Genomic DNA, 26,450 nt, shown 5'->3' with positions numbered 1-26,450 from the left:
TTCCAGAGAAATTAAAAGATGCCCAATTCATACGTTAACACACGACTTTGCATTCACATTATGTTCTATCATTGTTTAGTCTAAGTAAACTCCAAAGAAAGTCAAGCTTAGCAAGTTCTAAGGAAATACTAACAAATGTCCATCCATCCGAATAATGGAAATCAAGGCAGATCACAGCCAAATGGAGAATCCATATATATATGACGAAAAAAGAGAATGTCTATCCTAACTTGGCTCAATTTCTATTCTAAGCCAAGACAAACCTATTTCCATATTATCTTTTTGCAAGTTTATAAAACCAGAACAAACTCTCTAAGCCAAAATATGGATGTAAAGCAGAGATTACTTTATGCCATTTTTCTTTCTAGTCTGCTTCTGTCTTCCATGTCATCTTTGACAGCCCAAAAAGAAAATTATAATTCAACTGCCTATCTTCCTGCTTCCTGGATCAACCAGGCCTCTGAGTCCCTGATGATCAATAGCACAGGTGGTAATATAGTGATACCCATCCTACTGAGAGGAAGTGATGGACCAAGGTATGTGTGCGGCTTCTACTGTAACATGGAAGGTAATCAATGCGTCTTTGGAGTCCTCATTTCTCAAAGTAGGCGGAGTAATGATGAATATCTGCAGTCCCCAGAATTAGTCTGGTCTGCTAACAGGAATAATCCAGTTCACAGTAATGCAACATTGCAACTTAGGCAAGATGGAGATCTGGTCTTGGCAAATTCTGATGGCACCTTAATATGGTCCAGCCATACAAGAGGAAAGCTGGTTTCGGGATTGAAGTTGACAAAAATGGGAAACCTTGTGCTATTTGGCCCCAAGAATGAATCCATTTGGGAGTCTTTTGATCATCCCACCGACTCGTTACTTCTGGGACAGAAGTTGGGTCCTGGGCAGAAGCTGAGAGCTAGCGATTCAGCAACCAATTGGAGTCAAGGTCGGCTTTCTCTTGCTGTTGGCTCTAATGGTTTATCAGCTTATATAGAGTCTGATCCGCCACAAAGATACTATGTGTCTGGCACGAACAGCTATCCTTTTTATGAGTTCCGAAATGGAAGCTTAAACGACCTGACAATTCCTCCTGCATCAGGAGCTCAATTCATAAAGTTTGAGCCTGATGGGCATTTAAAGGTATATCAGTGGAGAGATATGAGATTTGTGGAAGTCATTGATCTTTTGGACCCATATGTTGGTGATTGTGGATACCCAATGGTCTGTGGCAACTATGGTGTCTGTTCAAAGGGTCAATGTGGTTGTATTGAAACAACCAATGACCAAGAGAAAAGCTATTTCAGCCAAATAAATTTCAGACAACCCAATCTTGGATGCTCACGGGTCACTCCAATTTTCTGTGATGACTCCCGTGATCATACTCTTCTGGAGCTAACAAATACATCTTACTTTGCAGTTGATTCAAGCTTAGACAAAGCAAATATGGGAATGGAGGACTGCAAAAGTAAGTGTCTAAGCAACTGTTCATGCAAAGCAGCTCTCTTTTATTATACAGATCAAAGGGATAGTGTTCTAGAAAGCAACGGCAATTGCTTATTGCTAAATGAAGTTTTCTCTATTATTAACAATGAGGATAATATAAGACCTCCTTATAATACAACTGTCCTTGTTAAGGTGCAAGATGTTTACGTCCACTCGTCGTCGTCGTCGTCGTCGTCGTCATCGTCGTCGTCGTCGTCGTCGTCATCGTCGTCGTCGTCGTCGTCGTCGTCGGATATTAAACAAACCATACTGGGATGTACATTTGCGGTTTTAGCTTGTGTAGTAAGTTTAATCTGCTATTGCCTGATTCTTTTAAGGAGAATATTAGAGGATTCCGAAGAAACTGAGGGGCATTTTCTGAACCAGTTACCAGGAATGCCTACCAGATACTCCTATGAGAAGTTGAAATCAATGACAGAAGATTTTAGCAAAAAACTTGGGCAAGGAGGATTTGGTTCAGTTTATGAAGGAGTTCTAAGTGATGGCACGAAGATAGCAGTCAAGTGTCTTGATGGTTCGGGTCAAGTGAAGGACTCATTTTTAGCGGAAGTGCAGATAATTGGTAGCATCCACCATGTCAACTTGGTAAAACTCATTGGTTTTTGTTTTCATAAATTGCACCGGCTTTTGGTTTATGAATACATGGCTAACGGATCTTTGGATAAATGGATCTGTGGTGGAAAGAACAGCCAATCTCTTCCATGGAATGCAAGGAGAAGAATCATCACAGACATTGCTAAGGGATTGGCTTATCTCCATGAAGACTGCAGTCACAAAATAATTCATTTTGACATAAAACCGCAAAACATCCTTTTAGATCAAAATTTCAATGCAAAAGTTGCTGATTTTGGATTGTCAAAGCTAGTCGAAAAGGATCAGAGTAGAGTTAATACAAGGATGAGAGGAACACCAGGATATTTGGCTCCTGAATGGTTGAGCTCAGTGATCACGGAAAAAGTGGATGTTTATAGCTTTGGCATCGTGATGCTGGAAATCATTTGTGGGCGGAAGAATGTGGATTGGTCTAAGATCGAGGAAGACAAGCATTTGCTTAGTATTTTCAAGAGGAAAGCAGAAGAAGAAAGACTTCAAGACATGGTCGACAAGAATAATTTGGACATGCTAATCCACGTTCAAGAAGCTGTGGAGATGATGGAGATTGCTGCATGGTGTCTGCAGAGCGATTTCACCAAGAGGCCTTCAATGTCATTGCTTGTTAAGGTACTGGATGGTTTGGTAGCACCTGAAACCAATCTGGATTATGATTTCACAAAGCCATCCGTAGTTGAAACAAGAGCAGCTGGTCATCTAGTAATTGAAGCTGATAATATTGCTAGTCAGCTGTTGCCTTCAGCTTTATCTGGACCGAGGTAGTTGAAAAACTTCAACTGGAATGGGAGTTAGCACATAACTTCTTGTTGTTACTCTTAATAGCGATTTGTTCTTAAAGATGAACAGGCGTTTTGCTTTGGTCTTGAAATTTGTTTGGAAAAGGGATTTCTCCGATTGCAGGCTGAAGTGGACACCCAAATTTTGGTTCATTTGTTGCAACCTCATGTCTCCTCCGGCCGGCCTTTGTGCTCTGTCTTGGCAAGGATTCGAGCTCTTCTACAGCAGTTACATTGCTTCGGTACACCATGTTTATCGTGTGAAGCAAATTCAGCTGCAGACTCTTTAGCTACTTTTTCCCTTCAAGGATTTCATATGTTTTCCTATGATAATGGCCAGATTAAGACTAGGTCTATTATTTAAGTTTCCCATGTGTGAGATTAATATTTGTAAGGGACTAGTACTCCTTATTTATTTTTTAAGTTATTCCTGGTGCTAGAAGTCAGGCCTATATTCGCTCCTAGTTCTATTTATTTTCATTAATAAAAAAAGTGAGTAAAAAGTAATCTACATGTTTTACATCATTACAGGATTTTATGGTTTTAACCTTAAAACATCATTTAAATGGTTCCTTTTGCTGCCATCTTTAAATTCTTTTGTAGGCACTTTCTTCCAATTTTTTGGTATTTAGCTTTTGATACTTCATTTGTTTTTTATTGGGTTTAAGGCTTTATCATTAAGCCTAACACTCAGCAAGCCCTTTAATCAATCATATTGAAATATAACTTATTTGAAATTCTTTAAAAAAAAAAATCAAAATTTAAGTAAACTAAACAGTACACCACTGATACTCCGATACTAATCAATACATTGTCGTTCAACATTCAATCAATTAATCCTAGATGACTATGGGTTTGACCTGTAGTCAATCTTCAACTCAAACTTGTGTAGTGGGCGATCCAGAGTCTTTTTGACGCAAGAAATTTAGCCAGCTTTCATTGCACAAGTCTTTTGAACAACTCCTAGCCATGTTTTTAAGTTATAATGGAACTTGAATTGGCAGAAAAATACACTTTTATAGGCTAGAATTTTCAATTGTTAACCTAGGAAAGTTTCAATAACCAGAACAGAAAAGCTAAAAAGTTTATTTCAACAGAAGAGAAGCAAAAAAATTTTATTATGTTGGGAATGGTTCCCTATCACCTCACCAACTATTGTATAGTCATCTCTATCCACATATTTGCCTCTTCTTTGATTCTTTAAGTGGTGACACATCTGAAATATTAATTAGTACTTGATCATTGAATTTAATTAACAAGATTTAGAATCAAAAAATGGTGATTCTCTGCAGTTTTTAAGATATTGTAAAGCCAAAAAATCCAATCCAAGCCAAACAGGGTATGACTATGTATATTTTCCTCCATATAAGTATTTAAATTTGCATTATACAAAGCTACAGCAAAATTCCATGCGAAAGAGACAATCTATTTTCTTTTAAGGTCTGACTAACGAGTGCCTATTGAACACGTTAAGATATATTTCAGATGTAATATTTTAAAAAATGTAAGATTAATTGGAGAAATTAAATAAATACAAGAGAGGGTATGTAAGATTAAATAGGAAAGTATATAAATCTAAGGGAGGATTATAATTACTATTATGTGCATACACATGATAGGTTAGATGAATTTTAGGCGTGTTAACAAGTGCATATTGGGCACCCATCAGAGAAATACCTTTCTTTTATTAATTTCGCTTATATACAATGAAGAAGCATACCTATTTCCCATCTGATTCTATTCCAAAAAGAAGTACACGATTTGTTTCTATTTTTTTTTTCAATGCACATTTAATTTCACAATTTGTGCATCTGGTTATTTGGACTATACCTACCCATTTTAGATACGTGTTTTTATTTAAAAAGAATTTTTTTCTGGTGACAAACTGAAAAAAAAAAAAAGGAATAAGCCTGGAGTATAGATGTTCAGTCTTGAAAGCATTCGAATTTTGCTACTTAATTAACTGCCTCATTTTATATAGAAATCCAAAGGCATTATTATTACCATCACTAAAGTGGCATTCGAGTTACTTTTTATGTGTTTTATAGACTACTCTCACGTTTCTTCCTCATTAAATATTTCTTATAACAAATGTACCAAGGAGGAAACACTAAACCATGATTACTTCTAATAAGTTCCATCTCTTTTTCTTTTAGTCTGTGCAACACCAAGTACCCAAAAAAAAAATATACAAAAAATAGTCTGTGCAATACCGGATTTACCTTTCCCACTAGTCATATCGTATGTCTATTACCTCTAGCGAATGCATGGAAACATAATAGACTTCCTTTACAACAATTATCAGACAAAATTTTCTTTTTTCTTCCAAGCAATAATTCATGGTATTAGTTTTCCTTTCAGAAACTAATTGTTATGTAATTAATTTTTGTCTTTTTTTACCTCTCCTATTACTATTGTTAGACTCATAATTCGAACTCTAGACCTAGCAATGAAGAGGATTAACAGCTATTCCTTGATCACTTAGCAACCTAATAAACATGTAGTTAAATGTGCAAAGTTTTTGCCCATTTTGTTTTAATGGTTTTTGTTCCGCAATTTTCTCTTAAAGAGCTGATTTTACCGATGTACTACATTGACATCTAGACTTTGTCTTTTCTCCTATGAATATTTGTTTATGTTAGACCGTAGGATAAGTTACAGTAACTTCCAAATAGAAGCAATATTAGCAGTAAAGAATCAAGGCCATGGGTTAAGTATCAATCTCTGCCACCACATGGATAGAGTTATGGTGTAGTTAAAGTCAATGGATATCTATGTTACATGTACCTTTTCTTTTTCTAAGTTTAATTTGCTTTCAAGTTCATATTCTGATTAAAATTTGAAGTGAAAATCTTTCAAATAATATTTAAGTTCAAAAAGTGCTACAGTAATTATTCTAAATAATATTTCAAATAATACTCTATCCAAAGACACTCTTTCTTTCTCTTTGAGTTTAGAAACTTCGAAAGAATTTATTCTCGAAATAACCTCTTAACTAATTTTAAGTACATCCAAAATTATTTTGAAATTGTTTACAGGACAATATAGAATAGAGAATTTTATAAAATTTAAGCGGTATTTGGAGGGAGGGGGGGGGAGGGGGATGAGTGATTACAATTGATTTTGTATCAATTTCAGGAGGATGAGTGCTTAGATGGCAAAGTATCTCCATTTCCAGAGGTAAGCAATATGGAGCCCGTGATGACATTGACAATTCATTTTCCCCATTTTTTCTTCAGATTAACTTCTTAAAAGATATTTTCTAATCTAATGCTATATCATACTTCATTTTGCAACAAGGGGTACAAAAGTAATGCTGAATATAAGGAGAGATACCTAAACACATCAGGGACAGAAAACTCTGCAGGTAGTTTATAGTTGTGTTTTTACTACTGATTATCATGATAATCAGATTCTCTAGCCAATAAAAAGCGACCAAATCTCATAAAAAATGCATGAAATTTATCTAAAGAAAGTCATTAGTTCTTGTTTGAAGGCCATTTATATCTTTACATGAAATCTTTCAGACCTTGTTGTACTAAAAGGACAGAAAACAGATTTCAGAGTTCCAGGTCATACCAGACCTCCAATGGCTTGGATTGTTTTATTTGGAATGCCAACTAAAATTTTGAAAAAGTTTAATTTGAAGAGAATACTGATACTTGTGAATGTTCCTATGTCACAAAGTAATTTTAAGGGTTAATTCGACTTTACAGCCTTCAACTATACTTGAATTTCTAAACTTTAAAATTAGATATTTTAGTCCCTAAAGTTTGAAATTCTATCCCACTTTAATTCATAAAGTATAAAATCTATATCACTTTAATCCTCAAAAAATAAAATTTGTCCCAATTCAATCCATAAAGTTAAAAATTTGCCCCACTTCCATCAATGATTTTACTTAAGTGCGATAAACTCTTTGTAGGGACTAAAGTATTCCATTTTGAAGCTTAAAAATTAAAGTAAAAATGCAGGGATAGTTGAAGGGTACAAATTGAAATTAACCCTAATTTAACGGCCAAAAATACACATTGACAATATATTATACCAAAATATATGTAGATGTCATATGTCACAATTTGAAGGGCAGGACCGGCAGCTTCTTCAATTGTCTTCACTATAGGCTTGCTGTTTCATTACAAAAACAAAAGGAAGATTTGAAGGGCACTATTAATACTTCAAAAAGAGATAATTGTTTTCTTTTTTTTTCCAATAAAGGAGGAATGATACTTAAAAAACAGGAAAGGGTAGAGAGATTTGAATTCAATACCTTTAATTCTTAGAGTCTCAACTTTTAAAAAGAAATAATTGATATGACACGTAACCGTTCAATATTCAAGAGAAATATGTCGATAGTTTTCTATCATTTATACTAAACATACTTGGACAGTCTTCAACCTTGCTACCAAGTGTACAAAAATGGGATGGAATCTTCTAATCTTCATCAAGTCCGCTAGGAAAAGTATCAGTAAGTCCATGCAAAGAGAAACTTTCTAAAGTGGTCAGCACTTTATTCCTCGTGTGCTTTCTACGCATATATGAACTTAATTTCAACAAGAAATCAATTCCAGCCCTCTTCAATCCCAATAATCAAACAAAGTCTGGTAAAAGAAGACTAGAAGAGACAACAATGGCAGCTCGATATCAAAATCGTGATTTATTGGTTATCTTGATGTTTCTTCTTTCAGTAGGTACTTCATTTCTTTCCTACCTAAAATAATTGCTTAGTGCACCCAAAAACGTGTGTATATCTTTGGCATCTCTTGATTATCAATTTCTTTACTTGATTCGGTCAATCCCATTCATATAGGCAATTCAAGTTTAAACATTTATCCTACTGCAATCTACACCAAGTAATTCAGTTTTCATTAAACTAGATTTCTGGGGAGTAAACCAATTCTTGAAAGTATCGAATTTTCATATACGTTCACAATTTTCCAAAATGAAATATGGGATTAGATGCATGCATGGAGTTCAACATTTTATTCTCCCCAAGGAAATCCCAAAAAAAAATGTTTTTTTCCCTATTTGGAAAAGTCATAGCTTAAAGTTGATCATAATTCATAAATCGTAATGGGCTTTGCCTTCACTCCCTACCTGCACTTACCCAAAAACTTCACTCCCTACCTGCAGGGCCTAAATATTCACAGTCAGCAAGAGTTTTCACCATAATAAACAACTGCAAAGAGACAATCTGGCCTGGTGTCACACCAGGAGAGAACTTCAACGGTGGAGGCTTCTCATTAAAGCCCGGCGAATCTAAGATTTTCACAGCTCCTGTAAGTTGGTCAGGCAGAATATGGGGCAGAACAGGATGCAACTTCGACAGAAACGGCAATGGAACATGTCAAACCGGCAGCTGTGGCACAACCCTCAAATGTTCAGCCTCCGGAAAACCACCAGCCTCACTTGCTGAATTCACTCTCACAGCACAAGATTTCTATGACGTAAGCCTCGTCGATGGATTCAATTTGCCAATCGTCGTGACACCGATTAATGGTAGTGGAAATTGCAGCATTGCAGGATGTGACAATGATTTAAGGCCTAGTTGCCCTCAAGAGCTCTCTGTTAAGGCAAATGGGAAAACGGTGGCGTGCAGGAGTGCTTGTGATGTGTTTAATACAGATGAATATTGTTGCCGGGGAGTTTTTGGGAATCCAGTAACTTGCCAACCTACATTTTACTCCAAGAGATTTAAGCAGGCATGCCCTGCAGCTTATAGTTATGCATACGATGATCCAACCAGTATATTTACCTGCACTGGGACGGATTATGTGGTTGCATTTTGCTCATCAAGGTACGTTATGTATCAGACTGCCATTTCCTTTTTGTTTTTCACTTTTTTTTAAATGGCAAAATTCATAGACGGGGGAGACATATCAGCCCTTAATTTTATTAAAATAAATCAAAGTTACAAGGGGGGAACAAAACCCGAACTCCAGCGTGCAAAAGGAAAGCCATAAAATTTTTTTTATTTGTTTTCAACAGAATAGAAAAAGTTTTATGCATTGTTTCAAAAGTAGGAAGTTGTTAGAGCTTCTGAAGAAATATTGGAAAAAGCCCACTATCACAAGGATTTATTTTTTAAATGAAAACTGTCAGAAAGATTAAACATCTTTTTTTGGCAGCTAACTTTACTTTCTTTGCAGGCTTAATTATAGCAAACCCCTTGTAATTAGGGGGAAGTTGAACTCGACTCCCTAAGTTCATTTTTGGGTGAATTACTTATTACTCCTTTTGATTTTGCAGAATGTCAAATGAACCTCCCTAAGGTTTTAAAATAATCACATAACCATCCTGTGGTTTTATGTAAAGTGAGAATGGACAGAATGCACAATGAATTATAGCGTTTATATCAAACGTGCTTTAAAAGCGTATGTGATGAAATCTTAATATCCATATAACCCCCTTATGATTTGTATAACTATTGACTTTTTTCCTTGTGATTTTTACATTTATTCACGTTTTTTTTTATATTTTTATAGAAGGTGGTTAAGTTATCGATTAATTTAACATTTAAATAAAGGCACTATTAGTATTTCAGCTGACAACATTGCCATTTTCCGTCAAATTTTCAATTTATGTAAAATAATAGAGGGTGAAGTGGTTATTTTGAAACATTAAGGGGGTGATGTGGCAATAGATGAAACCATAGGAGGGATATATGTAATTTACCCTTTATTTTATCAACACCTTGCAGCTTTTGATAAATAGTAAAAAAATATTTTTTGTTACTTTGTGTATCCAAAAGGATAGTATGGTGTTCTTCATATTGTGATCCGGTGTTGATACCATTGAAATTAACTCATTCTAGCATAGTGTTCTTTGTATTTTGAACAAAAAAACATATGTAAGACTTTAGGGTATTTAGTTCATATCATATATTTTATTCAAGTTGTTCAAGAAAATGTATGGAATTGACAAAATATCAACTAAAATACATTTTAAGGACTAATATAGTACAGAGGTTTAGTTTTAGTACGTTTGAGAAATATGTAAAACCAGTGTTTGGCACACGTACAACTTCTTCAAATGGTTAATATTACATGCTTTGAGGCCTCCAAAAATCATTACATGCCACAAACGACTTCTTATTTCCACATATCTCAACTTAGTTGCATCTCAATATAGTATGTATGTCCTATAAAGACAGCTTGACTTCACTAAATTTTTGCTCAAACTATTGATTTCCATTTTCTGCGTCATCTTTCTTATCCAATATAAACTTGCTAATTTGGGTGTCCATGTTGATTGTAGGCGTCAGCCTGTTTGCACCTATCACAACCACAAACTCGTTTGCAGTGATTCAAAGGGTATAAAAGGATTGATAGGTATGCAGTGGATGATGATTTTTGGAATAGCAATATTGACAACAAATTTGTGGTTATATCTTTGAACATATAATTCATCATCGGTTCATCTTCTACCTTTTAATGATTGTATAGCTAGATAATTACCTTTTTCTTTGCTTGTTTGCACCCTCCTACTTTTCTTGAGCCTTAAGGGATGATGCCCGGATTCTTTACTTGTAAATGGTATATCTCGATTTATTAGAAAGTTATTTGTGCATGAAAATATATTCACATCTTCTTTGCATCTACAGGTGTTGACATGTATATCTTCTCTACTATGTTCTCTTTTTTTTCACCATTTGTTTAATGAGTTATATATTGGCTTTATTAGTTTAGGGCTGGCTACATTGCCAAAGCAGAAATTGGCGGCCAAAGAATATTTATACCAAAGTAAAACTTTATTAATAATTTATTAATATTCAATGACTCTACTAAATATTTTTTTGGATCCCACGTAGGGGTGCAAACGAATCAAGCCGCTCGCGAGCAGCTCGATTCAAGCTCGACTTGAGCTCGAGCTGGTCGAGGCAGAGTCGAGCTCAAAACATTAAGCTCGTTAGCTCGCGAGTCGGCTCGCGAGATCGAGTACATATATATTTATTTTTTTATTTTATTTTTAATAGTAAAATTACATAAATATCCTTAATATTTTATTATTTATTAAGAAAAAATATTATATTATTTATTTTTTTAAAAATAAAATAATTATTTTTTATTTTTTTCGAGCTCGAACTTGAAAATTACCAGCTCGTCGAGCTCGAGCTCGAGTTCGAGTTCGATGAAATTAAGTCAAGACTCGACTCGATAAGTCCAAAACTTGACTCGACTCGACTCGTTTGCAACCCTAATCCCACAACAAACTTTCCTTCCTTTCCCTCCCTCCAGAATCCTTCCACTCCTTGGAAAATAATCTTAAAAGGATGCCATTATCCTCCAGAAACTATTATTGATGCTATGTTCTTGTTGACTGACCAACATACAATAGTGCAATAATTGACGATAATTTACATCAGAAATTATAAAAGTTTTACCACATCCTAAAAATTCAAAAAGAAAAGAAAAAGGTTCCTTTACGTCTTAATTTGTGAATCAAGATTTCATGTGTTTCAAGAGCCCTATATGCTTGATAATCATCAATTAGTCCTTTTCTACATTTTCGTTGCAGAAAGTTGGTCCCAGAGCCCTCCAGAGAACTATGTAAATTTGACATAGGACACCAAAAGCCAAAAGCTCAAGCAATATTGTTGCACCATATGTGCCTTGAAGCCTTTAGATGATGATATCATGCAACAGTTACTTGTCTTTATTATTTTAAAAGACTAATTTCACTTTGAGCCCCTAAACTTATGATTTATTCTGGTTTCACACATTCAATTTCACTTTTGAACACATTAAATCCAAAATTTTGAGATCCTTCCTATTGTAGTCACAATTGTAATTAGTGATAAGAAAATTAGTGGAATTTTTGCACGTGCCCACAATGCACTTATTAGTCAGTAAGCTAAACTTCATTTTGTAGCTAACTTGTTATCCCTTATTACTTTGTACCCCCAAACTGTAATATTTGGACGAGTTCCCTCCTCCCTCGCCCCCCCCCCCCCCCTCTCCCCCCACCAACTCCAAAAAAAAAAAAAAAAAAAAAAAATGCTTATCAGCATACCTCATCGCCATCAAATTTGCAAAACTATTTTCTTTTGACAACATTTATGATAAAATCATTATTTTTGTTTCGGCAAATCCCATAAAACGATGGAGCGATGCCAGCCCCGTTTGAAGTCCAATAGTAACTTGTGGCACATCATTCACAATCTTTTACCAACTAGGCGGACAATGTACTCCTGGGCGTAGCAAGAGGAGAGGGGAGAGGCATAGTTAGGGGAGACGTATGAGTTGTGATTTGGCTCCGGAAGTGTCAATTTTAGATAGCTTTGTGGAGGTGGCAGCAGAAGGCACTACTGCTTCAGCGGCTACAGAGGCAGCGGCAGCAGCAGAAGTTGAAAGGTGGCGAGGGTAGTGAATGGCGACCAGAGGACATCTACTAGGTTTTTAGCGGCTTTGTGTAGCTTGACTGATCTTTAGAGGATTTGTAACTAGCAAGGAATTAAGGATTTTGGAAAAGGCTTGGCTTGGTTTGACTTGATTGGGACAGTTCTTATAATGACATATAAATTTCAAATTTCAATTAAGTCATTTTCAACGATGAAGTAAACTAAAAACTCAATAAAAATACATTGTGGAAATAGTTATCTTATTCAAACTCAATTTAGGGCATTAATCATGAATATGGTAAACTCTAACTAAAATTAATGAAAAGAAACATTTTACATTACTAATTAGTAAAATGTAACAACAATCTACAAAAGTCAAATAAGGAACAGATAAACTCTATATGATTTGCAACTTGTAAGTGCAAAACATTTCATATTAAGATCATTTAAAGGGAGGAGTGATGGGTTGAGTAGCTCGAAAGAAGAAATATAAATGAGAGGTCCCAAATTCGAATCCTCCCATTTACATTATAAAAAAATTTTAAAAATATATATATTAAGATCATTCAAAATTTACTGAATTTTTAATGGGAAAATGATTGATATATGTGTCCCTCATGCAATAGTTCGTGTTTTGGTTGTTGCTTAGTGTAGCTTTACTGTTTTGAATAGAGGATTATTCTTTTAAAATTGTAAAGTTAAATGACAAATGCTCTTGCATACGTAGCGTTTGATTCCTTTTCAAGCTGTATTCAGAACTCATTGTTATTTAAGAAACTTGTTAACTTCTCAATTGGCATCTCAAGATAACTTTCCGAGTACTACTTAATCCGACTTTAGATTGGATGGATCTTGCATTTTGCATTGGATGCAACTCATACTCCTTGAACAATACTTTGTAAACTCAAGAATGACGGACATGATTTTGTTAATGGGAAAAAGGTCTAATTTAACCGATTTGTTTAACTTACCGTTAACGTTTCTTCCAGGTATCTAATTCTGTAACCACAAATGCTTCTCACCAGTGAAAAAGCAAGATTGGCGGTTTAGGGTTTAGAATTTAGAGAAACCTAATTTTGTATGATTTCTGTCACTGTTGCAGAAACACCTAATCAAACATTACTCGGAGCTTAACAAACAAACACAGAAAGATCCAGGTGACACTCAAAAGTCTAAATCGAAGTTCGACAATCTTTCTACAATCCCAAGTACAAATGCAAACCTAAAATCCAAGAGATAAATCTTTAGTACAAAGCTTAAACCATTAATGTATCACTTCCTAATATGAATTATAGGATATAGCACATATCACGCCCATGGCAGTGCTTGAGCAACTCTCGGGTTAGCATCAAAACCAGTAGCGGCCACTGCTTAGCCATCATAATCACCTTGAGAGAACCTATTCTCTGGGTAAAACACAGCCACCGCTTGATTTCCATCATATTTTCTTCCATGCAATCCTTGACGAGCTTTTGCAGCACTCTCAACATCAGCATACTCCAAAAACACCTGCCAAAAAGGGAATGTTCCATGACAATTGTAAATGGGGGAAAATTTTCAAATCGACTTCAAGTGGAAGTGATTCCACATTTGTGTGTGAGATCAGCATGCAACTCAAACTAACCTTTCCAACACCTGGTGTCAGGTCGCCATTTGGATTTGGCCGTGGGATGACCAGGTTAAGCAAGGTACCTGCAACAAGTAAATAAAAAAAAAATAGCATCAAGTCTATAAAGACGGGGCTAAAAATTCCAACAGCAAGGGATAGAGGATGAAATCCTCACAGCATATCAGTTTTTCTAATAAGCACAATGAAAGGACTGTCAACAAAACAGAAATAGAAGAGGGCAATTGGACTTGAGGCACAGCACACACCAAATTTTCCACATTCCAATCGCATGTCCTCCAATATATCTGCATAGTCCTCATCATCTCTCAGCTCATCGGCAGTAACCACTTGTGTCAGGCATAAAACCTTTGTGGCCGCTGTCCCAGGCTGTAACATGAGTTTCTGCAAAAGAGAGTGCTCAATAAAATCTATAACCAACCAAAACAGAGACTCAAAATATGTCACCCACAAATAAGAAAGCAAACAAAAAAATTTACCTGCAAAGCTATGTGTTGCTGCACTTGCAATAAAACACTTTCTTGCTCAGGTTTAGGTTGTGCAGTACTCTGGTTTGCACGCTTAACAGTCAGAGTTTTATCGCCCATCTTAATCCCATTAAGTGCTGCACAAGCGATATCAGTCACTGATAAATCCTGATAAACACAAAATGCATAGCCCTTAGAGTTTCCAGTCTCTCTATCTTTCACCAGATCAAAACCACGAAGAGGCCCAAAGGACTCCAGCAGCTCTCTGATCTGCCCTTCCGTGAAATAATAGGGAACACCACCCACAAAAATACGGTCAGGACCATCAAGCCCACCAGCAGAACCCGTGGTCAGTCCAACAGCATGAAGGTTTAGATTTGGGTTAGGTTGGCTTGGACCAAGAGTAGCAGCTAATGAGGGATTGTAGTCTGTGGGTCTTTTCACCTTAACTGGTGCTCCCTGGGAGGTTAATTGAAGTAAGTACTATGGAGAAAAAACTTGTAGAAAGAAATGCACATATTACAAATAAAACACTATCAGTTGACAAATTCAGAACGACAGGAAATCAAATAGACGAAATGAAGAGGAAATTTTTTGGAAGTTAATTGAAAGATTTAAAGAATTGATCATGTGTTAGATTACCTCAAAAATAATGCCATCCAATGCCATAGCATTACTGGCCTCTTCAACGGACCTCATCTCCACAAAAGCAAATTTCTTCTCGTGGTTGATGTAAACATTTACAACAGCATCCCCTGAATTTTAGACCAAGAATACTCTTTAGATTATCAAACCTAAGCCAAAAACTCAGATAATAAAGCCAAGATACATAGACTAACCTGGACCAGCAGTGTTTCCTCCAATTGCCGACATCACATGACTGAAGAAGGTCGCAATAGACTGAATAATTCAAAGTAAACAGATGAGCATCATCAGTAAGTATAGAATACGTGACACATTCAACAGGTGAAATTAATTTCCGAATTTGAACCATCTTAAATTAAGTCAAAGAATGGGGCCAGTACCTGTTCATTAGCTGTTGGAGGAAGTCCGCCAACATATATCCGTCGAGCATGTCTAGTGGCCTGATCAAATGAAGTTTAGAAAACACAGTAAAGCAGAGAACCAAGATAGAACTTGACAAGTAGAAAGCAAAGTGTAGGAGAGAGAAAAGCCAGAAGTTAGACACAGTAAAATAACAACCTGTTGAGTCATAGCGTGAACGGGCATAACAGGTAAAGCTCCAAGCTGCAACGAGTTCAAAAATAAAATTAAAGATAAAAAAGTAATACTGCATTACAAACATTAAGCATAGAAAGCAGATAATTACCTGTCCAGTTGGCAATGAAAACATGTTGGGAAGGACTCCAGGAACAGCTGAAGCAGCAGCAGCAGGTACCTGACCTGTAAAGACAAAGAATTACGTCTCAGAAAATAAAATTGAAAGCTATTATCTTAAGAATTCTGAGAGCATATTTCCAGCAAATGATCTTTAAGAGTACTCCTAATTAAGTTAAATCAAATTTGTTCTTCCAATAAATGAAAAAATAACAAAAATGGATACTGAACATAGTGCGGAGAAAATCTATGAAACTACCAAACATGCATATCCTGGTTGAAGATGAAGAAGACCTGATTGTATCTTCCTTGTAATGAAAGCTACTGAAGTCGGCTCATGCCCAGTGTCAGCACAGTGGGGCTACTAGCCCAACATTGCCTTCTTAGATATTAAGACCAAGACATACAAAACAAACAAACAAACAACAAACACAGCAAAACAAAAATCCTCTCAGTTTCAGAATATTTTTACCAAGTATAAGCAATAAAAAGGATGAAACTAAACAGCGGATCTAGGGCCCAAACGTTATATCAACGCAGGTGCAGATTAAAGAATAAGGGACGCTTACCAAAATGAAACCATGAATGTTAGAAACTTTTCCACACTATGTCAATGACAGAGAAAGGAAAAGTTATCAAAATTAAATAGAAAACTAATCAACAGAACATGTACCTGGGAGAGGCAGAGAGGTAGCACCATGCATCAAAGTATCAGGAGGAGGTGCCATGTCAAAGCCACTGATCCTTTTGCTGTAAAGATACTTTGTTAATACCAAAGAAATAGAAAAGAAACAGGATGAAGGTGTTAAGATCAATCTATACACAATGCTAGTTAGATTAACCTAAAAAAATGCCCTAATAACTTTGCTAAGTTCCCATCAAGGATTGGTGGAAAAGAGGTTCATTAAACCATTCCACAAGCTAGTTTGGGAATTAACCAGCATATATGCTATTACAGTTTCCATTAGAAGGAAATAAGCCACAAAATGGTTTTAAATGCAACCCAATTTTGCCACAACATTCCTTTCCAACCTTGGCAACTATTTAAAACCATGAGATTTAAATCACTGCACCTAAACAACAAATGTACATGTAAAACGATCAGCTAACTAAATGGACAGTTTCTGTGACACATGCATCACACCATCCCAAAAATTTCACTCCAAGGCTTCAAAGTCCGACTACAACACACTTCCCTAAAAGCAAAAGGTGAAAGGACAACATCACACTTATCACAAATGTAATCTGTTCCCTGCATCTTCTACTCTCATTATCTCATCTCATATCTATAGAGTGATTAAGTACAGTTAGGCAGGGTGACTTAGTTTGTACCACAAAAATCTAAGTTACAACCCACCAGGAGACGTGTTATGCAACTTACAGACTCCGACTATGATAATCTATCGAAAAGGACATGCATTAGCAACAAGGAAAAGCCCCTGGAACCTACCTTTTGGAGCGTGATCGAGACCGTGACCTTGATCGGTGTTCTGATCTCCCCCCTCGAGATCTGGACCTATGTCTGTGCCTCTCCTCCCTAGCTCTGTCATAATCTCTTCGCCTTTAATAAAGGCAACATGAGTGATTTCAGAGGACTTCCTCAATTTAAAAAAATTCCAAAACACCTATTCATGACACAAATGTACAGATTAGGATCAACATAGAATAAAGCAATTGATTTTTCTAACCTGTCATAATCCCGACTCCGGTGGTAATCGTCATCATCTCTGTCTCGAGTCCTCTCCCTCTCTCTTCTATCACTTCGATCCCGGTGGCGATCTCGATCCCTATGGTGACGATCCTTATCCCTATCATGTTCCCTATCCCTGTCCCTGTCCCTGTCTCTGCTCCGCTCACCTTCACGGTCCCTGTCTCTGCTCCGCTCACCTTCACGGTCCCTGTCTCTCCGCCTTTCCCTTTCCCTCTCCCTCTCCCTCTCCCTCTCCCTGCTTCTAGAAGACCCTCTTTCTCTATTATCACCATCATGCGAATGCTGTTAGAGATATAAAAAAAAAAAAAATGTATTAGCCCATTGCCAGAGCAAAAGACAGTAAAGCCATTATATTAAAGTGAACAGAGAAAAATGTTGTCAATTAAATAAGCCACACCATCGAGTAAACCTCTCAAGAAAATTGTATATGACGAATTTTTATTGTTATAATTCCTCAATTGAAACATCAAAAACATAAGTCCCCTAGTTAATTTCAGTAATAAGTATATAATACAAGATGCACTCAGAAGGACATCAGCAAAACCCTATTTGTGCAATAATCCTATAAATCGAAAAAAAAAAAAAGTGATGCTCAGGGCAGCCAATTGCTGAATAAAATACATGATTAGTCGCAATTTCAAGTGAACAATTGCAATTAAAGAATACATAGAAAAACCCAAGCAGAAAGCGCAAAAACAATTCCTATAACAAAAGTAGTCTGCTCCGTTCCGTGCCTTCGTATATACACATCAGAAAGAAAAAGAAAAGATGAAATTGCATAAGAATTCGAAAGTACTTGAGATCTGGAGTCGTTGAAATCATCGGCACCGCCATCTCCGCCGTTGCTTTGGTAATCCAGCATCTTTATCTGTTAGTTTTGTTTCCCAGTAAACGATTATTTAATTTTTTTTTTCCCCCTTTCCTCAACTGCACGAGTCCTAGGGCTTGCATTGCAAGGGTTTATATAGCGTAGCCAATATCTAACTTAGAAAATGGAAAGGGAAAATACAATCGATTAAGTTTTAGGATAATATCAGAAACCTCCCTTGAGGTTTCTAATAATTTCACTTAGTTCCTCTAAGATTTCAAAATTATTCATATCCTCTTATTCATATAAAATGACAATACTAACCTCGTTTAAAATAACATTCTGACGAGATTCCCTTGTTTGCCATGCCCCTATGAAAGATGAGTTGTATAACTTTCTCCCCTTTTTCCTTTGTATTCATTTCTCTTTATATTTCATCAAAAAGTCAAAAGAACTATCGATATTATCCTTAAAGTCTATCTGAAGAAACATCAAATTCGTAGATTTTTTTAAGATAATTTTAATATCATCGAATTTTTTTGTAACTCTTTTTTTGGGTATCAAAATCAAAAATAAAAAAAATGCCTAAAATCACTACTAAACTATGGTAGTTCCACCATTGAACTAATCCACAATCTTTAAAAAAAAATCAAGATAACGCTTTATTCTTCGTTTTAAAAAGAATCTATGTCCCAATTAAGCACTATGAAAAGTAGTTTATTATAGTGATAGATTTGTTATTATAGTTGATCAGCAAACAATAAATATTGGCTTGAAATACTTGACACTTATTCCTTTTGTAATTATGCCAAAGTACTTTATAATTGTTTAGAAGAATAAATTATTATAATTATGCCAAAGTTGACACTTATTCCTTGCTATAGGGTTTTTTGCAAACCAGTCTACAAAGTTGACACTCATTCCAAATATGACACTCATTATTGTTACTTTATAATTGTTTAAAAGAATAAATTATTGTAATTATGCCAAACTTGACATTCATTCCTTGTTACAGAGTCTCGCAAACTAGTCTACAAAGTTGATTTATTATTGCAATTTGTAATCACTGAATAATTGCTAATATTGCTATTCTACTATTAAGCTGTATATAATCTACACTTATTCTATTATTGATTCATTAGTCAGTTAGATGATAGCACGTCGTCCTCCCGACTGCCTCCCCCAGAAGATGAGTTTAAAAAAAAAAAAAAGTCCACTCCAAGCTCCTCTTCTCCCACTTCCTACGAATCCTCTTAATAGCATACACTCTCATGTTCGACATAACGAAGACGATGACAAATAGGTCAATCATAGACAACAACTTATTTTGCTCATAGCAGTGCTTCACTTGGCATGATTTTATGGCATTTTTTAGTATTAAGCATTGAACGCAAAAAACGAACACGTAAGTGACAAATTGTAGGTAGTTTTTCCACCCACAACGGTGAAGAGGCCTTTAAGAATACATCTCAAATAAGGTTTAGCTTGCCATCGATATTACCTCCCATTTAGGCACAAAGATGACATCATTATCCAATTTCTCCTTGGTGAAACAAATGCTGGCCATCAAAATGCCCCAACCCACACCACTCAAACCAACAAACAAGATGACAAAAAGATTCCTAGTAGAAACTACGAACATGATGAAGACCAATAGAATATCTCTAAAGATGGAATTGTAGACTTGGTGCCATAAGACTTCAAGTTAGTGGCAGCAATGGGAAAAGCAGCATCTCTGAGGTGGCAAGGGCACAAGAGGCAGGGGAATGTCATTTATAGAGGTGGTAGTAATAGTGAGGATGACTAGGATGTAAAAGGTGAGGAAGAGGCACTACTAGAATAGAAGGTGAGAAGATGAGATGTGGTGGCTACGGTGAGGATGACCAGGATGTGAGGGATGAGGAAGAGACAGTAGAAGAATAGAGAAACAGGAGATAAAAGGTGAAAAGTAGTAGCAATAGTAGTAGTAAGGATAACTATGAGGACCCGAAATTTTTTTTTACTGACTTATCTATTTATTTATTTATTTTATTTGCTCCAATTAATTTATTTCATTCATTTTAATTACATCTGCATAGTACATTGCCTCATTTTATATTTTTAACACGTTTGCTCTTAAACTTAATTTTTCTGTCGCCCAATTAGTGAAAATTTGAGAAAACACATTTTTCGAGACAATAGTTGATCTGAGAGTGCAGTAGTCTTGGAGAGTTAAAAATGATCAATTATAAACTAAGAAAAGTTAATTGAGGGATTAGAGGTGAGTGATTTGAATTAAACTCAATTAGGAGCATTAATGGACCACTATTCTAGTGTTGACTTTTGCACCACCAAAAGTAGTTTAATGTCACTTCTTTCTTTCATCCTTTCATGTTACAAAAATCAAACAAAACCACTCTCCCTTCCTCCCTCTCATGGCCGAACCCTTCCTTCCCCTTTAGCCAAGAAAAATTTCATCTTCATCCTCTCCATTTTGCTCACTAAACTTGCTCCAATCTTGCTCACATCTTGGATCATTTTCAAACTTGATGGAAGACTTGGTGGAGGGAAGATTCTTGGAGGTTTAGTGCTTGGTTTCTTGAGGTTTTGCTTACTACCCTTGGAGGAAGGTAACCTCTCCAAGCTCCAATTTTTCTTCCATCCTTTAGCTAATTTTAGCTAGATAAACTTTTGGTTGTTGAAAGGTTCTATGAACCTTGACATTAGGTAACATGCCTTGAGAATATTTTTGCTTTCTTGACTTGCTCTTAGGAAGATGCCTTGAGAAGGATTATTACGTAGTAGACTTGAGGATTTCTTATCTATTGGTTGTTGGTTGTTGTTATGGAGAATTCTTACTTGGTTTTGGTGTGAGAGTTTAGGAGAAGAATTTGGAAAGAAAGAAGTAGGGCTGCTGTCCAATTTTTGCTAGTGTTTCCCTTGTTTTAATTTCAAAATATGTGGTTAAATTGATGCAAAAATGCTTGCCACATGTTGGGTTATGTGTGTGTAAATTATCTTCCAAAAATTACTTCATTTGAATGAGTTAAAGTTAAGTTTTAAGGAGGAAAACAAATCTGAAAAATTTTGAGCAGGGCAGTCGACCTGTGAGAACCCGTAATTTTTCCCATTTTCTAGGTTTTATTATCTTTCATGACTTGTTTTTTACATTTTCGTGATTAGGAAAATTTCTAGATATTTTTTTAAGGAGCAGATATAGTTTTTAGATGATTTTTCTAGTATCGAATAGGTTTTGAGAAATTAAGAGCGTATACCGGACATGGGACCCACTAGGGCGAAAAGTTCGGAAAAATTCGGCCAACTAGATTAAGTTTTGGATATTGGAATTAATTTACCGGGTGTTAAGAGATAATTAGAGGGTGCTATTTGGATTGGTGTGAGAGGAAACAAAAAGATAGGAATGCATTAAATAAAGTGACAAGTGTCACTTAGTAAGTGGTTGGACTTGAAGACCACTATTCACCTTTTTCCATTTGACCAAATAAATCAAAAAAAATTATCGAAATTTCACCATTTTCTTCTTCTCTTGGCCGGCCACTTCAAGGAAAAAAGGAAAGGGAAAAGCTCTCCAAAATTTTGCTCCAACCTTGCTCAATCTTCAACTTCAACCGGTTAAATTTGTAATTGCTCCATAAAACTCCTCTACTTAGTGATTTTGAGGTGATTGGTGAAGTTGTTCGGAAAGCTAAGGTATTGAATTGCTTCCTATCTTGTGTTATAAGGTGAGTGACTATGGAACTACTCTTTTCCTTCCAATAATGTTTAATTAGTAACTTATGTGAGTTGAGGTGCTGATTATTGGTGCTATTTCATGATTTGAGTTGAGATTGATGACATTTTTCTATTTAATCATGTGGTTTCTGTTTTAATATGATTGTTATGGTGTAGCCATATATGATGATTGGAAATGGTGTTTAAAGAAGTTAGAAGGTGGAAAAAGTGGTAAATTGCAAGCAATTTCTATTTTGGAAGAAAAATTGGAAAGTTAGGGTTCTTTGAATTACATTCTGCCCGGCACAGTAGCTCATAGTTAGGGGCCGAATTGGCCTTGGGTTAAAACATGAAAGTTGTAGGGAATAATATTTTAGAAAGGCCTACAAAATTTTAGGTCAATCAGAGTAGCGTAGCTTGAGAAAAGATGGAATTACCCTTGCTACCCTGGTTTTACCCGAATTTGATAGTTGCGTCTGTAATTGGTTATTTTGGTTGGGAATGCTTCCGAATTGGTTGTTGAGGTCTTCTGATAAAATGTAGCCTTGTATCTTAGCTTTCGGATGGCTTTGGAATTTTTGGATTTGGACTTAGGTAGGCTGACTTATAATGTTTGAACCAGAATGCGTTCTGTGAATCTGTTTTTCCGGTTCTGGTGTAGTATCTTGCATTTTTTACCTGGTTACACTCGAAACTGGGCTGAGTGACCTTCTGCAATATTGTAGCCCTATCTCTTAGTTTCGAAACGGTAGATCTTGCACCTTCATCCGATAATCGTAGTGCCATTGGTACCAAAACCGCAAAATGATGTCAAAAACTATTTTTTTCGGGTTAACGCTTAACTCCATTTCCGGATTTTTCTGGTTTCGTCTAATGCTTGTGTATGCTTATGGAACCCTACGTTGGTAGTATTTGGCATTGGTTTATGACTCGTTATCGAGTCTCATTGTACTTGTTTGCGTGTTTTAGGGCGTGACGGTGGTTCACGACGCTCCTTTAATGGAGGTGCATGAAATATCATTTTCAAGCTTGGTGAGTGTACTACTCACTTGTGTGTTACTATATGGCTTTGATACTTGAACTTGATGAGTTAAATGTTATTGCACCATCGATATTGATTGAAGTGAGGGTATACTGTATCACTCTCACTTATTTCTCATGTTATTGGAATGTTACATGGAATGTTATATGAAATGAAAAGTACTTGACTTGGTGTCGATTGGACGAGTATCCAACGACCATGATTGTTACTATTGAGCTCAACCCCATTGGTAGTTGATTGAATCGAGCCGGCGATGGCTTGGTCGTACCAATTAATGAACCTTGGGGACTGTTATATGGAATCCTATAGTATGAGAGACTCTCGATTCCGGTATACTCGAATAATACCACATTGCAAGTGTTTGGAGTTCGGACCCAGTAGGGGTATGTTGGGTGGAAGGAATGGAAGTAAAGTAGAGTCTACGGTTGGTTATTTTTAAACATTGACGGAGAGTCAATGAGGTTCGATCAAGAATGCAAACGAGGAAAAAGGGCTCTTGAGAGCCGCCCGTATCCTTTTATCACTACCATTAATGTGTGCCTTTGTTTATTTTTGATGAATTGGAATGAAAAGCTTTATGCTTATGTGAACTTTGCTGCTTGAGTGGTATTATCTCACTGGACGTAAGCTCACCCTATTCCTTTTGTTTTCCTTTCAGGAAAATAAATACTTTTGGACTGCGATTGATAGTTGGTTGCCGAATTGAGCTAGTTGGACATATCTTTTGTATAGCTCATTGATTGAGACCCTAAATGTACTTTTGGGTCCATTCCCCTTTTGATTTGGCAAACCATACTTGTATCCATTTTTGAATAACTTTTGTATGCCACTTTGGATTGTATATGCTTAATTCCAACATGTAAATGTTTGCTTGATGGTCGGTTGGGTTTTGACGTGTCGGTTACTATTCATGGTCGACTCTGATTTCATTTTTTTTTATTTGGACATTTTGACTTGTTTACGCGCGTTAGTGTGTTCCGGAATATCTTGGATCGATATGAACTGAACCGTTAGTCCTGGCGAGAGTTGGGCGGGCAGTCCACTAACCCCTTTGGTTCGCCCTAGGGGAAAGTGGGGCTGTCACAGGTGGTATCAGAGTTTAGGTTTGAATTGGCTTGGGTGTATTAGGGTGTATTAGAAATGTTTGACTTGAGGATTATGTTAAGTATGTTCCTTAAGGTTATTTACATTTATTTACTCTTTTGGGTGTGGAATGGACGGACGGGGTGAGTCTAGTGATAGCCCTCCGGGCAAACGACCTCGTGGAGCGCTCCTAGTGATTTCATACCAGATTTAGCCAGGAGGGATCGTCGTTCGTTAGAACCCGGCCAACCGCCTCCGACGGTGTGAGTGTCGACACACGTACGCCTACCCTAATGCTTTAGTGTTGGCCGTGGCTGAGGAGCGTAAGGAGTTGGCCGCAGATAATTCTAGGCTTGAGACGGAGGTGAAGCAGTTGAGGGCGGATAATGAGAAACAATCCAAGCGAATTAAGAATTTAGAGTATGATGTGCTCGAGGTAGAGGATCGGGTGGATGACTTGTACACCCAGCTGAGGGAAACCCGTGAGCGCGAGACGAAGCGAGCTCGCAAGATTAAGGTTCGAGCTGCATCGATCCTGAACCTCTGCGCCGAAGTGGTCGAGGGCGTGAGTGATGAGGACTCGTGTGCGGGGGCCGAGGCTGGGGTTATATCCACCCCGTCGGGTGGGTCTACTAGCCCATCGACGGACTAGGTCGCGACTCCTAGGTTATGGATAGTTTTGTTTCTGTATATAGGAATAGGGAAAGAGTCTTAGCTAATCGTTTTGTACATTGGATTAGCTACATGTGTATTTCTTTTGATGGGGCTTTTCCCTCGTGGATTGTCCATGTTTGTACTTGACTTGACTGTACTTGACTTGACTGGTTGTTGATATGTGTGTTGTTTGCCTTGTTTGAAATGTATATATATGTTTGTAAAAGTTTTGAGATTTTATTTACATGCATAGTCATTTTATTGTTCTAGTACGTTTGTCTAGATCAAATAGATTTGATGGAAGGCACACGTAGTGGACGGGGGCGTGAGCGCGGGAATAGGCAACCTACGCCAGACCGGGGTGCTGGGAAAACCTCCTCTGAATCTAATCCTGAACCGAGAGTTGACCCCAACGTGCAGATCGCTGCCGCTATGCAGCAAATGACCAACCTGCTAGCACAAGTGGTACAGCAACAAGGCCAAAACCCAAACCTTAATCATGGGAACCCGGGCAACCATGTCGAAAGTTACGATAGGGCACTTGAGCGGTTCCAGAAGTTCGCACCACCGAAGTTTATTGGGGGACCCGACCCGGATGTCGCCGAAAGGTGGCTTGAGAAGATGATAGACATTTTCGCTGCCCTGCACTATACCGAAGAACGGCAGGTGACTTTTGCCGTTTTCCAGCTGGAAGGGGCGGCCCGTTCCTGGTGAAATGTCATTCGGCAAAAATGGGAACGAGAACAAACGCCCAAAACTTGGGTAAATTTTATGAGAGAGTTTAATACTAAATTTTTCCCTCCTCTAGTTCAGGAGAGGAAGGAAGATGCGTTTATTCGACTCCACCAAGGGGCTCAGTCTGTAGCGGAGTATGAAAGCCAGTTCACGCGCTTATCTAAGTTTGTCCCTGAGTTAATTGTGACGGAACAACGGTGGATCAGGCGTTTTATTCAGGGCCTGAATGTGAAAATTCAGAAGGACCTCGCAGTGGCCCAGATTAACGCTTTTAGCGAGGCCGTTGAGAAAGTCTAACGAGTAGAGAGCGCCAAGGTCCAAGTACGGAACTTCCAGGTGAAGAAACGGGGTTTTTCTGAAAGCAGATCTGGGCAAGGGGATAAAGGTACCTCCTCCAAGTTCGGACGAGGAGCTGGAGGTGGACGACAGTCGGATTCTGGCAGGGGGGCTCAGTCCAGGGGTGGCTCAGCCGGAAGAGGCCAAGGCGGAAACTTCCAGAAGGGTTCCGGCGGAAGTTGGGTTCCGGTTCGACGTCCCGTGGGCCTTGTGGGTACTGCGGAAAGCCGAATCATTCCGAAGATAATTGCTGGGAGAAATGGGGCAAATGTCTGCGTTGCGGAAGCGCAGACCACCAACTTGCCACCTGCCCACTCTTAAAATAAGACGGAAAGGGAGCTCAAACTGCATCAAAGACCAATATGGGACCGGATAAGGGAAATGGGACGAAACCTAAGGTGCCAGCTCGAGTATATTCGTTAGAACCTCGACAAGTCCCAAATTCCTCAAAGGTTGTAGAAGGTACGATCCCTATTTTTCACCATTTTGTCAAAATTTTAATTGATTCTGGTGCCACTCATTCCTTCGTTAACCCTGATTTCATGTGTGGCATCGATATAAAACATGCTAGTTTACCATACGACCTAAAAGTTAGTACCCCTATGGGGAATCAACATTTGGTTACTAGTATGGTTTATAGGGATTGTGAAATATAGGTAGGAGAGAAGAGATTGTTAGGGGATTTGATAAACTTAATTATTAAGGGGTAT

General features: G+C 37.3%; 3 protein-coding genes across 5 annotated transcripts; 2 read left to right on the top strand and 1 right to left on the bottom strand.

Annotated features, from left to right (window-relative positions):
- The first annotated feature begins 324 nt into the window (after positions 1-324).
- Positions 325-3,397, top strand: LOC113714112 (G-type lectin S-receptor-like serine/threonine-protein kinase SD2-5). The gene has a single exon (XM_072068782.1). It carries the CDS (start codon positions 325-327, stop codon positions 2,872-2,874), a length of 2,550 nt encoding a protein of 849 aa, XP_071924883.1. The 3' UTR covers positions 2,875-3,397.
- Positions 3,398-7,469: 4,072 nt separating this feature from the next.
- LOC113714306 (pathogenesis-related thaumatin-like protein 3.5) lies at positions 7,470-10,486 on the top strand. The gene is made up of 3 exons (XM_027238092.2): positions 7,470-7,579; positions 8,022-8,685; positions 10,146-10,486. Exons 1-3 carry the CDS (start codon positions 7,519-7,521, stop codon positions 10,282-10,284), a joined length of 864 nt encoding a protein of 287 aa, XP_027093893.1. The 5' UTR covers positions 7,470-7,518; the 3' UTR covers positions 10,285-10,486.
- A 2,900-nt stretch (positions 10,487-13,386) lies between these two features.
- Positions 13,387-18,346, bottom strand: LOC113714814 (splicing factor U2af large subunit B-like). 3 transcript variants are annotated; one of them, XM_027238900.2, is made up of 13 exons: positions 18,168-18,345; positions 17,349-17,653; positions 17,111-17,221; positions 16,334-16,410; positions 15,653-15,726; positions 15,526-15,570; positions 15,348-15,407; positions 15,162-15,222; positions 14,965-15,077; positions 14,335-14,781; positions 14,104-14,239; positions 13,853-13,920; positions 13,387-13,737 (listed from the first exon to the last, which is right to left on the bottom strand). In XM_027238900.2, the coding sequence occupies exons 1-13, from the start codon at positions 18,231-18,233 to the stop codon at positions 13,600-13,602; spliced, it is 1,701 nt and encodes a 566-aa protein (XP_027094701.1). In that variant the 5' UTR covers positions 18,234-18,345; the 3' UTR covers positions 13,387-13,599. The 3 variants fall into 3 exon arrangements, 2 of the variants coding, with proteins under 2 accessions (XP_027094701.1, XP_027094702.1); XR_011822432.1 differs by having other exon boundaries at positions 13,672-13,737; positions 14,013-14,239; positions 18,168-18,346; XM_027238901.2 differs by lacking the exons at positions 16,334-16,410; positions 17,111-17,221; positions 17,349-17,653; positions 18,168-18,345 and adding an exon at positions 15,955-16,093.
- Between the last annotated feature and the right edge of the window lie 8,104 nt (positions 18,347-26,450).

The sequence above is a fragment of the Coffea arabica genome, chromosome 10c (assembly GCF_036785885.1).
Source record: "Coffea arabica cultivar ET-39 chromosome 10c, Coffea Arabica ET-39 HiFi, whole genome shotgun sequence".
NCBI classification, from domain to species: Eukaryota; Viridiplantae; Streptophyta; class Magnoliopsida; order Gentianales; family Rubiaceae; genus Coffea; species Coffea arabica.
This window is presented reverse-complemented; position numbering and strand designations above follow the sequence as displayed.